Raw genomic sequence first — 16,519 nt, 5'->3', positions numbered from 1 at the left:
ATAGTTAATAGCACTCTTACAGGGACCCACACTGGGCTGCTCAAAACCACCTTGAGTTCCAGCTCTAAGAACTGTGCCAACCTCTTCTGACCACCACAGGTGCCTGCACACATACACACATCACATAAACACACACACATGCACACACACACACATGCACACACACACACATGCACACACACACATACACGCGCGCACCTTAAAAAGTTAAACAAATTCTTTTTTTTTTTTTTGCTCATTTATGTCCTTGCAGTTTGACAGACCAGACCCCAGTAATGAAATAGTCTGTTCTTTTATCACTTGAGTCTAAACTGCCTACAGAATTTGCCAAGGCCAATGGGACACTAGTAAATGACTCAGCAGATGTCTGAGGAGCATTGTTGTCCTGGAAACAAAACAAAAGCCTGCAACTATGAGATGTGTGACTAAAGCTATCCCCACTCCTCTAACTACACAATCTATTAGCGGGCCACAGATGTATGATAGAACTTAGGAGGGCTTTATAGAACAGTACCAGCTGGGGAAACCAGCAACGTACATGGCAGAGTGCCCAAAAATATAAAACTGCAGTTCTTTGAAGTCACTATGCTGTGGGGTAATTTATAACATAAAGCTACAAAAACGAGGTGGCAAAAAAATATCTTTTAAGCGAGAAGCAACATGAATAAGGTGTGTGTGTTTTTTTTTAAATGGATAAATAGTTCTAAGGCCTGAGAGATTTTGTCCTCTCTGCATCAAAATGGAAACACTGGAAACTTGGGATCTAAAAGATTTCCCAGGTTAATATACGTATGAGGAAGTTGTAAGAACAGAGGGCTACGTGACTTGCCCAAGGACACAGTGTCTACTGACAAACCAAGACCACTAGTCAGCTTCTCCAATGCAATACACAGACGTGGGCACTTTAATTCATAGCTTTGGGCTCTTGGCCATTCCTGAGGTTCTATGACTCTGTGACTTTATGGTTCTATGGTTCTAAGCCAGAGGGCAATAATGCCAGTGCTCTAGACAGCCTCAGTACAGGAAACAAACATGGTCTAAATGGGATGACCAGCTACATCCTTCCCTTCCACTTAAAAAGACCAGCTACACCATCATGGATTCAAACAATAAGAATAGTCCCATGTTCCTGGTATTTCCTCCAGAGGTCGCCAGTCCAGAACAACAAACAACTCTTACAGCCTCAGCCTATAACGCCCAAAACCGAGTGCAGAAACTCCTTATTAGAAAACTGAAGGTCTTTGGGGTAAGTAAAATGTGTCCCTATGTATACTCTACACAGGGCGGGGTGGGTAAGAACTATCTGAGCACACATTCTTCAACAAGGATGAACTCCAACTTTCATTTCCACTCCAATTATGAAGTAAGCACTGTGCTTCTGTATAAATTGTGCACAAGATTCTGTGAACAGGAAAATACAGGATGAATAAATTCAATGTTCCTGGACTCTTAAAAATTATAACCTCCAAACTAACAAGCTTTGAGATTTTTCTAGTCAATTTCAGAAAGAAAAAAAAAGTTGCAATCAAGTAGAAGCTAGGCCAGATTCCCTAAGAGGCATACTGCAACACATGCTTTTATACCTTCCCACGCAAGCCCAGAAATGGGATGCTCAAGAAGGGAGGTCAGAGAGGGAGATAAAGGAAAGAGATACCTTGATTGAGGTAGTCGTTAAGGGACTAGCAAGAAACATGGCACTAAAGAAATTTCCAGGATCCACAAGGATGACCCAGCTATGCCTTTAAGCATCAGTGGAGAGGATGCCTAAACTGGCCTTCCCCTGTAATCAAATTGATGAATACCTTAATTGTCATCATAGAACCTTCAACCAGAAACTGATAGAAGCAGATACAGAGATCTAAGTGAAGCACTGAGCCTAGCTTCTGGAGATCAGTCCAAGAGAAGAAAGAGCAATATTATGAGCAAAGGGGTCAAAACCATGATGGTGATACCCACAGAAACAGCTGACCTGAGCTAGTGAGAGCTCACTGACTCTGGACTGAGAGTGGGGGAACCTGCATAGAACCAGACTAGGCCCACTGGATGTGGGGAACAGTTGTGAGGCTTTGGCACTCTGTAGGGTCACTGGCAGTGGGACCAGGATTTATTCCTAGTATTTTAACTGGCATTTTGGAGTCCATTCTTTTTGGGAGGGATACCTCGCTCAGCCTAAATATAGGGAGGACGGCCTTGGTCCTGCCTGGAAGTAGTATGTCAGACCTTGTTGACTCCCCATGGGAAGCCTTACCCTTTCTGAAGAATAGATGGGGAGGTGGGGGGAAGGAAGGGTGGGAGAAAGGGAGAGAGTGGGAATAGGGATAGCTATGTTTAATGAGAAGATTGTATTTGAAAAAGAAAATGAATAAAAACAATCTTCTAATTTGACAGTGTTGCTGACCACTTGCCCTTGGATAATCAATTCACAGGGTGGGGCTGGAGCATAGGAAAGATGAATTCTCCCTTCCTCAGAAGTCTTTAGTTGCCTGTGGTTCTCTGTCTACAGATGGAGTCCTGGCTCCATTAATCATCTCCTTCATTCTACAAATACTAATTTGATTTACCAAACCTTTCTTAAGAAAATGGGAAAGTGAGAGGTAGACAGGTATGTTTGAGGTTATAATGTCACCCATATCTTTGAGAATATTTTGTCCTTTGAACTCCAGTCTCCCATAATGGAAAATAGAAAGTAGACTTTTTCAGGGAAAAGACAAAAAGGAAATAAGAAAGATCATCCTATAGCAAGTGGAAGACCACTAGTGCAATCTGCTTCAGTCTTTCTTCAAATACAATGGAATCCAATTTTGAATGAAATCACTTATATTACTTTAACAAAATTGGAATTAGGTGCAAGCACCTATGTTAGTTGCTGTATTCACAGAAATAAATACAAGCTAGTTTTTCCTCACTGAGGAAATGAGGTGTCATTCAAACATAAAAATAGCATGAATATACTGAGAACTGTATTTCAATGGAGTATCTAATAAGAGTAAAAACAGTGACAGTGGCAATGGGAGCCCAGAGCTGGGACGATTAAAAGGGGATGAATACAATTCACAATGAATTGGACATTTAATGTAGATTCTGAAGAAATGATGGAATTCCAACAAATAGAAATGAAAGAAGAAAAGAGAAGCATACTAGATGCAGAAAGCACTGGAAAGTGATGCCCAGGAAGCAAAGGGAGGGGGTGGTGGAGGATAGCTGGGAAGGGTCAACCTGGGCTTAAAAGATTTAAGAAGACTAAGAATAAAAAGACTCAACCTGCCTGATAAATTAGTCATGTTTTAGCCACGCAGTATAATAGACCCAGTAATGAAGGTCTGTGATACAAGAAGAGGTAACAAGCCAAGAGGAAGCATAAAGAATCTCATTTTCATCTTAAGTGAAAGAAGTCAATGAGTGCCCTGGGTGAGGGACGGACGATGGAAGAATATCTCTGTATATCCACCAACACGCAGAAAAACAAAGTTATGAAATAAGCATCCCGATTTTGCCTACAGCAGGATGATGGGATACAAATTAAGTATGTATGATTTTGTAATTCCTTTGTCAGGTTGCTATTTATATTTTACCTGTATCCATTCATTTGTGTGCAGAGATGGTCATATGCATGCCACAGCACACGTGTGGAGGTCAGAGTGCACTCTCTCCTTCCACCATCTGGGTTTCAGGGATCGAGCTCTGCTTGTCAGGCTTGGTGTCAGGTATCTTTACCTGCTGAGCCATCCTTTTGGCTGAAGTATGCATGGTTTCACCACTAGAGATAATAGGAAAGTTAGCTACTTTGGGATTGTGGCACTCGGGGAAGTTGAAAAGAATAGGTGAACCCCAAGCCTAAAAGGATGACAGCATCAACAACAAAGTCAGAAAAACAGGCTTAAAGCAGGAAAGTGAGCCCATCTGAGGACATATGGATTGAGTTGGTATTGGGACATTTAAAAGGGACAAACACCCAGATATGACAAAAATACCTACCATACCTCTTAGGATTCAGCCACTAAAAGTTGGTACTGCAGCAAAAGACCAGATTGAGGCAGTAGAGTGAAAAGCTCATAAACGACAAAAAGCCCCCTGGGTCATACACTTTCTGTCCTTTCTGTCATTCTCACCAGGCTTCTCTAGCACCCACAGATCCCCTGCCTAGCATTAACAAACAGTAGGTTGAGAAGATGCCTTACGAGCATAGGCCTGGGTATGCAACCCTGCTTCAAAAGGCTCAGAGGATCACTCACCTCCAAAAGGATTTTCCTGAGAAGCCCCTTGGTTGGCCAAGCTGGATCCATAATTTAAATTCAAATCAGATGGAGGGATTAACAAAACATCAAGGAATATTATCCTTCCCTAGATTATATAGAGGGTGACGGCCAAATCCATAACTAAAGATTTAAGTAGAATGGACGCCGCCACTGTGCCTCTTCTGAGCTCACTTTCCCCTCTTTTGCAGACAACCCAGATCCTGTGTGGAATCATGAACTTTTCATTTGGAGTTGTTTTCCTTTTCACCTTGGTAAACCCATATCCAAGGTTTCCTTTTATATTTATCTCAGGATATCCATTTTGGGGCTCTGCTTTGGTGAGTACAGTGCATTTAGTTCAATTTAAAGGCATATCAACCAGGCAAGGTGTTAGTGAATGAATCCTTAGTTATGAAGCAAGACAGACTTGGGTATATAATTTTGTAGAAGATGTCACAAAGGCCTTAATAACCCCATTGCAATTATGTCTATCCTCCTTTGAATCACCAGATTGATGGTAGCCCATCTTTGGGTCTTGAAATTTTGAGAGAATATTCCTCTGGGTTTTATGGTTGTTTATTGGTCCATTAATTCATCCAAAATTTCTTGCAACACATGATAAGCTGTTTTTACAGAGCAAGACAATAAGGATCCAAATTTTAGTACATTGATTATCCTCCAATGGACATTCAGTCTAATAAGAAAGAAACCATGCCAAGAGATCAGCGTACTTCTTATACCTTTGTGGTGTTGTTTCTGATGTTGATAAGCAAGCAGTTTGCTCTGCAGAAAGTGAAGAAGCAGGGAAAACAGCTCCTAAATGTGCCTTCTGAGCCACGCAGAGATGTTTTTTTAATCACACATAGTCCACATTAATTTATCACCTTCTTAGCATCAGAGAAGGGACAGGGTGCGGGATTCAGTAGAAGACGGTCCCTGGCCACAAGTCCTCATACCACAGGCTATGACAAGTATTTGACAAGGACGCAGAAGCTGCTTCCAAAGGAAAGACACCTAAGTGTAAAGGGAACTTTCCAGTCATTTCCAGCAAGACCAGAGCTTAAAGGATGAAGGGTTGTTTACTTAGGTGAAAAGTATATACAAAGAGTGGGAATAGGGCAGTGTCTGGATATAAAGGCAGGGAGGTCTCATTGTCTGTCTGACGGTCTGGAAGAGCATCCACTACAAATGGGGCTGAAAAACGGGGCTGAAAATTTAAACATAGCTGGGACCAAACTCAGATTTTAAGTTTCCACTAAGCAACAAGGTTCCCATACTTGATCGACCTCCATAAAAATTGGTGTGTGTGCTTTCTTCCTTCCTTTCTTCCTCCCTTCCTTTTTCCTTCCTTCCTTTCTCTACTTTCCTTCCTTTCTTCTCTCCTTTCTTTCTTTACTTTTCTTCCTTCCTTTTTCTTCTTTCTTTTTTCCTTCCTTCCTTCTTTCCTTCCTTCCCTCCTTCCTTCCTTTCCTTTTTCTTTTCTTTCTTTCACCAGTCTGTTGACCAAAACTGTACCCAGTGTTCCCATCCAACAGAACACACTGGTTGGACTATAATGACTATATGACCTTAGTGTTCCTAAAATGATGACACTAATGTCATTTGGAAACTGAGTCATGATATCAATAACAGGAAATGGATTAGGAAATTGAAAGTCCAGTGAGGTAAAAACAGCCTCTTCTTCACACAGGTGGCTCAGCAGACCTAGCCCTTTTGTTCTCTCTGGACAGAGGTGGCTCACAAAGGACATGACCCTTTTTCGTCCTCTGTTCTGTGGACAGAGGTGGCTCACCCTCCTCACTTCCCTGGGGTTTCTGTGACCTTAGGAGAGAGGCATAGGGAAGAAGTGGACAGAGACATGACCTGAGAAACACTCCACATCAGCTTACCATGTCCATCATGGAGATACTTTTTATCTGTTTGTTTGTTTGTAGTTCATTAACTCTGGAGCATTTCTGATTGCACTGAAAAGAAAAACTACGGACTATATGGTGAGTTCTATTTCTGCCTTATAAAAATTATAATTACTACGTACTTTGCCTGGCTCTGAAAGTCATCATAGAGTCAAAAGTCATTAGCTATCAGGAGACTTTTCCAGGTTATTGTGTTTGAGTTTCATGTTCTACATAAAGACACTGAGGCACGGACCAGTCCAACTATTGTCTATGATCTTAGGTCGTTAATGCAGATTGGGTCTCAGTTCTCTAGTCATTCATTCTCTTCCATAAGTAGTTTTAGAGTCTACTGCAGACCAGATGCTTTACCAGGCCATAGTCTGACTCACAGGAACAGCACGATGTAGACAACCTAATTAAATCATAGACAGACTCCAGAGGTAAAGAATATGTTGCTGGTCTATGTAAATTTGTAGATATAGAGTATTCAATCTCACTCAAAGCAACAAAGACATTAGATAGTAATAAGTCAGTAAGTCATTTGAATCAAAGAACATCCTAACATTTTGTAATTTTAAAATATGTTTACATTTATTTATTAGGTATTGTATGGGGTGCTTGTTCACGCCACAGTGTACCCATGGCTGTCACAGTGTACCTGGGGCAGTCACACAAATGTACCCGTGGTAGTCAGTCCTCACGAAAGTCACAGTGTATCAGTGGCAGTCATGGTGTACCTGTGGAAGTCACAATGTACCTGCGGAAGTCAGAAGACAGCTTGTGGGAGCTGGTTCTCTCCTTCTACCATGTGGGTCCCAGGCATGGAACCCAGGTTGTCAGGTGGCAAGTTCATTTATCTGCTGAGTCATCTCACCAGACCCAAAAGTTTGAAATTTTCAGAAGATACCAGTGACAAAGTAATGAGTACAGTGTTTGGTTAAATACAGTCTTAAATGAACATTTAAACAGGCCACAGCTACCTCTATTTGAATGGAAGTTAACCCAGGTACAGAATTTGAGAGATGGAGAGGGGATCAAAGGTTGGCTGATTTCTCTCACCCACTGTGGACGAATGCCTAAAGACTATTATGAGCTGCAAAGGTTTTAAATGATCACATGGTGGTTTCTTGGTGTTTGGGACTAATCTAGCTCTCCAGTACTCACCCACCCCCTCTGCTCTGTCTGTGGCACAAGGCAGGCCTGAGTCTTGTGTTCTGTTCTGATTCTATTGCAGATAAAAATGAGCCAGATGATGAATTTACTTAGTGCCCTGGGAGCAACAGCTGGAATCATTCTCCTCATATTTGGTTTCCTTCTAGATGGAGAATTCATCTGTGGCTATTCTCCAGATGCTAGTCAGTGTGGTGCTATTACCACTCTGTTCATTGTAAGTCCCCTGCGCCATTTCTAGAATGAGAAACAGATGGTTTAAACAAAAAGGCTAGCACCCAGCACCATCCAGATAGTATTGTGGACATGTGTGCATTTCTTTGTACTCAAGACATTCAAGAGTCCACTGGACCAAACCAACATTTTAGCAGGCATTGTGGAGTAGAACAATAAACACTCAATAACTTATAAAGTGTATAAAACATGCACACAAAATAAGTATTATATATATAGAAAACAATACTAAAAGATAGAGGCTTAGTGGTATGCTTGTGGTTCAAAGTTCTCAATATACATTATAATTTTGTCTATGGTTTTTATTGATTTTAATGTTTAGATTATATTTCTGATAAAGTATGGCAAACTGAAAATAGACATTTCTGCTCTGCCCAAAATACAACAATAATTAGTGTAAAATAATGTAAAAGGTATGAATGAATCTATATAGAAATAAATTGATTGTCAAGTAGGCACATTAAAGACTGCTAACATGAGTATCTTCATGGTGGAATGCACACTTAATTGAGATGAGGCAACAGCTTTAACCCAAATGCCACCAAAAATTGATGAAGAAGTTCAAAACTACCTGAGAGAATGGGGTTCATGTAAAAAGAGAGCTGTTCTAAGACAGTGTTTTGTGTGATTGAGTATAATAGGACCCCCGAAATCAGATAAGGGGATCAGAGAAGAGGGAACTGGTTGGTCATGCTGAGCAGAACTTTCCAAATCAATCCTCTGAAAACAAAGTGCTACCTATAAAATAAATAAAACAAAACTCACTCAAAGACATTTAAAAGCCTCAAAAGTTTGCTATTTGCAAACTATAAGTTTGTAGAAGAAAAGCTTAGGACTTGGAATTTCTAAAACAGAATGTTAACGAACACCCAAGCTGCTTATGTGTCACAGCTGTGCATCAGTGTTGGCCTTCTGAAATCTAATTCTGAGAGGAAGGTGAAGGGCCAATGTCCACTCAAGGTAGGTAGGTCTACAGTGTCCTGGGCCCTCAATAGGCTTCCTAATCTTCAAGTAAGGATAAAACAGAAGGCCCTGCCCAAAGTGGTACAGAGGACTGATTGGACAGAGTAAATAGAGAAGAAAACAAACCCAAGAAACTGTATCCACAAACCAAACATCTGACTTCTTCCCACACCTCAGCCCCATCCCCACCCCCTGAGATTTTTAACTTTCAGTAGACACCAACTGGGTGATCCAAGAATGCTCACAACTTGAACTGGATCTTGCCAATGCTAAAAGATATATGGGGATAGATGAGCAATAGCTTCTCGAAGTCCCTCTAACTTTTTCTGACCCAAACTGAAAACATTGTATAAAAAGAAATGACTCTATGGATGGCAGCTAACAGGAACAAGATACACTGCGCTCCTCTGCCAATAATACAGTCTAATCATCACTCTTTGTGATGATTTTCAACAAGAGAATATATACATATATATATAATACTAGATATAATGTGTTTCTATCTATATAACATATAGATATGTTCAGAGAAGATTATATTGAAGCATTACTAAACCACCACCATCACCGGCACACCTCACATAGTCTCAAACAACAGTCCTTAAGAAATTCCAAAGTAGGTGTTCTACAAGATATGATACAGCTCATAGGCTGCTCCAACTCCTTGAGCTTAGCAACTGCGTGTTCTCCATTAAAGATTATTGGAGCAAAAGTGCCCTCCTTCAAAGTGCCAGCGGCCATTAACTGTGACTTTCTTATCTTTCTATTTTCCCCGTGCTAGTTTAAGGTTTAAGATAACTAATAGAGCCGGGCGGTGGTGGTGCATGCCATTAATCCAAGCATCTGGGAGGCAGAGGCAGACAGATCTCAATGAGTTCAAGGCCAGCCTAGTCTACAAGAGCTAGTTCCAGGACAGGCTCCAAAAGCTACAGAGAAACCCTGTCTCAAAAATAAATAAATAAATAAATAAATAAATAAATAAATAAATAAATATAAAAATAAAAATAAAGATAACTAATAGACAACCTTACTAACATGACAACACTGTGACAGTGTCTGGATGATATGTGTTCTGTAAGACTGAAATTAACCAGGCCCAAACACCAAAAACACATGACGATAACTATAGACCTATATTTCTTATAAATATAGCTGTTAAAGTCCCCAGTTAAATACAAGCATGTCGAATCTAGTGATGTATACACAGGATCACCAACTACAACCAGGTTTCATGTGCCCCAAGAACGGAATGTATATTTAAAGAAATCTATATATTTATTGTACCATATCAGCAAAACACTAGATGAAATCCACATGATATTTGAGTGGACATAGAAAATAAAACATTTGACTGAATTCACCATCAAATGACAAAAACACTCAACAAGCCGTGAATAGAGGAAGAACTTCCTCAATTTGATTAAGTCATCTATAAAATTCCTCAACTTGCTTTCTCTCTATCAAAAGCCTGGACATTTATTAATTGATGCATTCAGCATCCAGCAGGATTCAATCAGAAGGTCCCAGGCTGCAGTCAAGGAGTAATGAGGAAGTAGGATGGCAAGCAGAGACGTGATGTAAAGATGCATCATCATCTGAGAGGCAGAGTAGGAGCCAACATCCACTTACATAAACGGTACCCAGCTTCAGCCCAGTGTCGATCTCCACTGCGAACAAACCACCTATATATAAACATGTGTTACAAGAGCACTGCTGTGGCATTGTTCAAAGTAAAACAGCGAAAAGAAAAAAAAAAAGAAGGAAATATATCAGCTCCTGTCACAGAGGAGTAAAGTATTGAAATACTTTATACCATGACACATTGGATCACTGTTAAAATAAACCATGGGATCTTAAATAGTTATTCAAGCGATCATAAAAACACAATAGACAAATACAGCATAGAATAGACTGCCAATAACGTGAACCTTTGCAATGGCAACAGAAGGATCCAGTCTTGGAAGAGGGCAGGCTTTGACCAGCTCTGTGCCAGGGTCCAGCCTGTGAATTCCTGACCAAGTGTGTAGGGCTATGTGTGCTCTTAGCCGGCATGGTACCAACTACTTTAAAAGGTTTCTGTAGCTGGGTGGTGGTGGCACACACCTTTAATCCCAGCACTTGGGAGGCAGAGGCAGGCGGATCTCTGTGAGTCTGAGGCCAGCCTGGTCTACAGAGCAAGTTCCAGGACAAGCGCCAAAGCTACAGAAAACCCTGTCTTGAAAAACAAAACCAAACAAAATTTTCTATAGCAATTAGAAAGGACTGAGTGTGTTTCTAGTCTAGCTTTCTCTCCGTGTCTGCTTTTCTGTGTGCTGCTCTTTTTCTGGGGCAGTAGTTTTCCCTTTCCCCCTCTTTTCCTTGCCTTTTCGATTTTTGTCTCTACCATTTCCTATCTCTTGGATTTCTTCTGTCTTTGTCCTTCAAGAGACTACTTTTCTGATATGCACTCCTCTTTGGATGCTGTGCCTATGAAATGGAAAATTACCTGCCTATCATTTAGCAAACATTCTGCTTGATTTTTCTTAAAGAAAATAATGCTCTCCTATGCCATGCTAGTATAGTCCCATTATCCTTCACTAAGTTGAGAGGGGAGGGTTTATTGTGTAGTTTCGACTACTTCATTGTGACCAGAAAAGCTATCTCTGTCCTAATGTCCTGACTCCACTGTTTGCTTCTGTTGCAGGGGATTCTGGCCATGCTGATGATCTTCAGCATTACTGAGCTGCTCATCTCCCTCTTTTCCTCAGCTTTGTGGTATACCAGAGGATAACCTGGGGAATGCTGTTCTTGAATAGCACTGTGCAAATAAAGATGCAAAGCAATACCTCTCAGAGGATAGTATTCCTCATGAGAAAGAGCCAAGACACATACATACTTAAAACTCGCAGTTTTGAAGCAAAAGAGGTTGGGGGTGACTCAAGGGGGACCATTTTGGGTGATGAAATCCATTTTGTACCCTTGGAAGGCCACTTCCTCACCCAACAGAACACTCACTTTGGTGTGATCATTCTTCTTGCTCGTTGTGGCATGGCCACTCTGTAAGTAAAGATATGAACCGAAGTTCAAACTCGGGTGACCACGTCATCTGACTTCTCTACTCATGACAGTTTCCTGATAAGTCCCCCAAGAGACACCCACACAAGGGCTCCTGCTCCATGAAGCGGGAAGATTAATTGAAAGGAAGAATGAGTTGATGAGAAAATTTTGCCTTGAAGCCACAAGGCTGTCAATTGTTATGAGTCCGGCACCTGCAAGAGTGACTGCAGCACACTGTTTAGTTTTTATTTTGAACTTGACACGGACTACAGTTACCTAGGAAGAGGAATGGTCGATTTGAGTAGTTGCCCAGATAAAATGACCTGTGGTCATGTTTGGGGCACTGTGAGAGGCGATATCTCCTGCAGGTGGGGGGAGCTGTAGAGATGGGTCAGAGAGCAGAGAAAGCAGCATTCCTTCACGATTCCTGCTTCCGATTCCTGCTTTGAGTCTCAGACCTGACGTTCAAGCCAAACAGAACCCCCTTTCTCCTCTAAATTTCTCTCGGTTGTAGTATTTGCCATAGTAACAGAGAGAAGCAAATGAATAAATATTCAGTAATCAATGGTGACAGATACCGATGGAGCTACCATATCCCAGACTTTGTGTCAGATGGTACAGAGCTGCTCTCCTGACCTCACAAAACACCAAGGCAAATTTTGTTTCATCCAAACAAGGAAGCTGAAGCACGAAATGGGTAAGATTTTCTCAAGGTCACAAAGGTTACTGTGGTAGGTCACATCAACATGCAGTCTGGTTCCACAGCCCGAGAGGTGTCACTCCTTACCTATGGGTATCCATCTCTCAAGCTCTTTTTGGGTCTCTGAACCCCTTTATACCCTTCAAAGTTAAGAGCCATTCCATGGTGACAGAAATAATGTTTTCTCAAAACAAACTATATTTTTCACAGTAATGTGAAGAATATCACTGGTTTAATTCTCAAAACCCCTAAGGAAACAGTTCGCAGACTTGGCTGCACACTCACATCGTCTGAGAAACTTCCAGAAAGCCCAGTGCACCGTGGGCAAACACACATCACTTACATCAGCCCGTGGTACGAGCCACTCAATCAGTTTTCAGAGACTTACAGGTGATTCCAATGCAGAAGGGACTGCTTTAAGACATCATAGTGTGTGTGTGTGTGTGTGTGTGTGTGTGTGTGTGTGTTAGTGGGAGCAACTAGATACTCCTGATGACCCTTCCCTACAGTCCATCATGTCTCCTGCTCTGTAACTGGTGGAATACACCAGTATGTTCTAGTGAAAGAGCTAAAGGGAGAGCTGGGAAGATGACTCAAGTTAGGAGTATTCCTTGCTCTTGATTCCCAGCATCCACACTGGAGAGACCTGAGAAGTGAAGTTCCAGGGTCTCTTACACCCTCTTCAGGTTCCCATGACACCTGTATGATTGCGGTGCACATACACCCATGCAGGCACACACACATATACAAATAAAATATAAAACCATTTAATGTTCTCGTGTTGATTTTGAAAACGCTTTTGAACTCATGGATCCCAAAGAGATCCTGAGGATGCCAGAAGATTTTCAGCCCTCACTCTGAGCACCACAGCACTGGACCTCACTGCCCTACGCTAACTGATAGCAGTAGCACTGAGACGCTGCCCATGCCATTCCAACCGTCGTGGCTGCCCATTAAGGAAGGTCTGCCTTCGGCCACGGGCATGAGAATGAAACTCAAAGCAGCCCACTGTTCTGAGAGCACAAGGGCATCTCATTTAAAACCAGGATTTGAATTAAGATTCCTAACTGCAAACCTCATAGTTTATGCTGCTCTGGGCACAGGAAGAACTCCATCCTGTTCAAATGAATAAACTTACAAACTTCTTACATGTCAGCTCTAAGCTGGAAGGTGCATGTATGAGGGGGAGGGGCAAAAGACCAAGGTTTTTATTTCCCATGGATTGAGGTACTGGCCAAAGAATATTTGGTAACTGCGTGAGTGATGTTCAAGCTCTAGAAATAGTTAAAGGAGAAACATGACACGTAAAAGTAAGGCCTTAGCAGACTAATTATTAGATGTTATTTTATCATGCACAAGTCATGTGACATAAACAGAGGTTTTAAACACTATGGGCTTTAAATTCCAAGGCTAAAACTCAGTAACGCCTCCCTAATGCCTTGCTGTGAACCATCAGCACGTGGAGCTTTTAAGTCTCTGAGTAAATGGTATAGGGGCTTATAATTAGGATTTTCTTGCTTTTAAAACATTAGTTTTATCAGTTTCTAGCAGTGTGTTTACTGGCTAGTTTCTCCATTTCCTGAGCCTTGGTTTCTTTAATCATAAAGCTATCATTTGATACTATGTTGGCAGACTTTCTACACAGGCAGAGCTTGGTATATGAATGGACATCTGATGAATGTTACTTTCCTATTAAAACTGGGAAACATGCCTCCAGAATACAAAGAACTATAAAAATGTTAAGTATCTGAACTTATATTGTAAGTACAACATTAGGATCTTCAGGCCTGTAGCCAGATTCGATCTCACTTCAATACTGAACCTCAGTTCTGAGGACCCTGCTTCTCCCTTACCAATGCTCTGAAACAAAATCCCTCTGAAGGCAGATAACTGTGGGTGCCAGGGCTCTGCTAAGCAGTCAACAACAGGCTGTCACCTTACTTACTAATTCTGAGAAGCTTACTGGTCCTCACCTTCATGGGAGAAAAAGCCCAACAGAGTCCCTAGGTCTTGTAACATTCCAGAAGCACAAGACTCAGAAAAGCATAGCCCTGCTTTTAAAAGACATAGAAACCAATGGCTGAATAAGGAAATGTCAAAATAATCATAGTGTAAATTGCAGTCTTCAGAAGAGGGAAGCACAGTACTGAGAGATGGGGACTTGAGACTATGTGGGTCTGCAAAGGCTAACCAGGTAAAAGTTGTTTGTTCTACTTTTATGTACACTGTCAGACAGCATCTTTTCAAACTCAGAAGCATGGGATAAGGACAAGATGATATTTCAAAGGAAAGATTTGTTAAGGGTGTAATAGCATCAACAAAATGTCAAACATAAAGCAGGAGAAAATGGAGATTCCGATGCAGTATGGTTCACAAGTCCTACTTGTGGTGGGCATTTGAGCACGCTCAGTCCAAACCAGCCGAGACAACTTGAGTTGAAGATGTAACCTGAACTCGAGTCAGTTTGGGAGGATTCACATGGAGACAAGGCCATCTCACTGGCTAGAAAGACAAGAAGAATAAACATCCCACGGCAAAGAAAATGGAACTTAGGAAAAGATATGAAGGTTAGGTTGTGCATCCCTGCCTGGACAGGACTGTCAAAGGCTATACATCCACAAGGCCTCACCCTGCTCCCACACGCAATGCACTGAAAGGCACATATCTCTAACCCACCCACTATGCCTGGACACAAGCTGCAGGTCTCACAGTCATCTCCAGCCTGGAGAGCCTGGGTTGAGCATATTCTTAAAGACCTTAATTAGAAAAGTTAGCTCCCATTGTGACCGTACTGAGAAGTGGGCCTTAAGTGGTGATTAGCCATAAGGGCTCTGCCCTTACAAACACTAACACTGTCACCATGGAAACCAGTGAGTACCCATCCCCAATCCCTCCGTGAGTGTGTGTTCTCTGGCTCTCATGTCTTTCCCACTGGGATATCAGAGCACAAAAGCCCTGTCCGGCATGGAGCCATTGACCTGGAACCTTCCCAGACTAATAAATTGTAATGTCTTTGTTATTTATAAATTTGCAAAAGTTTTGGCTGTTTTACTGGAGCAGCACAATCAGACTAAGGCATTACATCATCATATCTACTGACACACTACAACAGATACATGCCCAAGAATCTTTAGTGGTCGGGGGACCTGCCATTTTCATGCCCCTCCTCACTGTAGCCGTTCTGACTAGTGACTGTCAGGCTGTCACCTGAGTTTTCTGAGTGGCAGTGTGTTCTCTACCCAAACAGCAGCTTGTCCCACTAACAAACTACTTCAGTAATGGAGGGATGACCCTTGTATGTTCCACCAAAACCAGCCTCCCCAGAAACGCTTCTGCTCAGTGGTCCTGATTATACGTCTCCGAACCAGCTTAAATGGAGAGGGGGAAACGAGAGGCGCGAGAGAGGTGAGTAGCCTCAGATTCGTTAATATAGTTCCTGTGTGCCAACCCTTCAGATTAAGTGGGCACAGTTACCTCTCTACACCTCTCTATCGCCAATGAAATAAAGTAATTGACAACGAAATTAAAAATTATTAAGAAGCCTAACATATGAGCATAGAGGTTGCATATGGAAGAGAGGATAATAATACCCTTAAGAAAATCTTTTATTCTCCTCCAGATATTTAGAGTTTCCCCATGCCAACCAACTCGCTCCACTTACCTCCTTGACCTGGCACTGAACTTGGCCACACAGCTCCAGGCAATACTACAGAGAGAGAGGGCAGCAGGAAGGTGGAGGAGAAGGGTGGGCTCATATGTAAGCGTGGCATTTCAGTTCACAGCACCCGAAATAGAGCTTGCTTGCCTCACGCTTCTGGGTGCATGTGCTATGGAGAACAAATGATATTTCAGGGCATTTCTGCTAAATTTGACACAAGATTTACATAGCCCCCTAGAACAGTGTATGCGCAAATGCGAAATGTGATTGAAAGGCGACAAGTCCAGGACTCCCAAGTGGACCTGCTCGGGGATTCTGAGTCTTTGCATGGGTGCCTCCCCACCTGCTCAACCCGAAAAGTGAAGCGTGAAGGTAAAGTCCGTCCCGCCGAGCAGCCCATCTCTGGAGAGTTTCTGGCGCCCTCCTAGCCCTTAGGGACCCACCACCCACAGCTGCTTCCAGGGTGGTGGCTGGAGAACTTCTTCTAACTAAGGTAGCATGAAGCACAGCCGACAGGCCCCGGGGGTATTTTTCAAGAAGTGAAACCTCCCGGTAAGGCACAAACTTTTTTGTATATCCTTTCTATCAAAGCAATGTGATTGGATCAAGTCTCAAGGTAGCAGAAGCG

The 16,519-nt window shown here is 42.1% G+C and overlaps 1 protein-coding gene across 1 annotated transcript; it reads left to right on the top strand.

Moving 5' to 3' along the window:
- Positions 1–1,096: 1,096 nt before the first annotated feature.
- Ms4a5 (membrane spanning 4-domains A5) lies at positions 1,097–16,319 on the top strand. The gene is made up of 8 exons (XM_050136490.1): positions 1,097–1,246; positions 4,445–4,573; positions 6,170–6,226; positions 7,365–7,517; positions 11,181–11,251; positions 12,487–12,587; positions 15,549–15,638; positions 16,135–16,319. The coding sequence occupies exons 1-8, from the start codon at positions 1,097–1,099 to the stop codon at positions 16,317–16,319; spliced, it is 936 nt and encodes a 311-aa protein (XP_049992447.1).
- Positions 16,320–16,519: the final 200 nt, after the last annotated feature.

Source organism: Alexandromys fortis, unplaced genomic scaffold (assembly GCF_014885135.2).
Source record: "Alexandromys fortis isolate MF-2015 unplaced genomic scaffold, M_Fortis_MF-2015_v1.1 scaffold_3, whole genome shotgun sequence".
Taxonomy (NCBI): Eukaryota; Metazoa; Chordata; class Mammalia; order Rodentia; family Cricetidae; genus Alexandromys; species Alexandromys fortis.
The sequence above is the reverse complement of the archived record's forward strand: the minus strand, read 5'-3'. Positions and strand labels throughout refer to the sequence as shown.

Bases quoted from the DNA above. Each gene is read 5' to 3' on its own strand.
- Ms4a5 (XM_050136490.1), top strand. From the start codon at position 1,097: ATGGATTCAAACAATAAGAATAGTCCCATGTTCCTGGTATTTCCTCCA. The intron at 4,574-6,169 runs GTGAGTACAGTG...GTTTGTTTGTAG, and splicing joins CATTTTGGGGCTCTGCTTTG to TTCATTAACTCTGGAGCATT. The intron at 11,252-12,486 runs GTATACCAGAGG...AAAACCCCTAAG, and splicing joins CTCTTTTCCTCAGCTTTGTG to GAAACAGTTCGCAGACTTGG.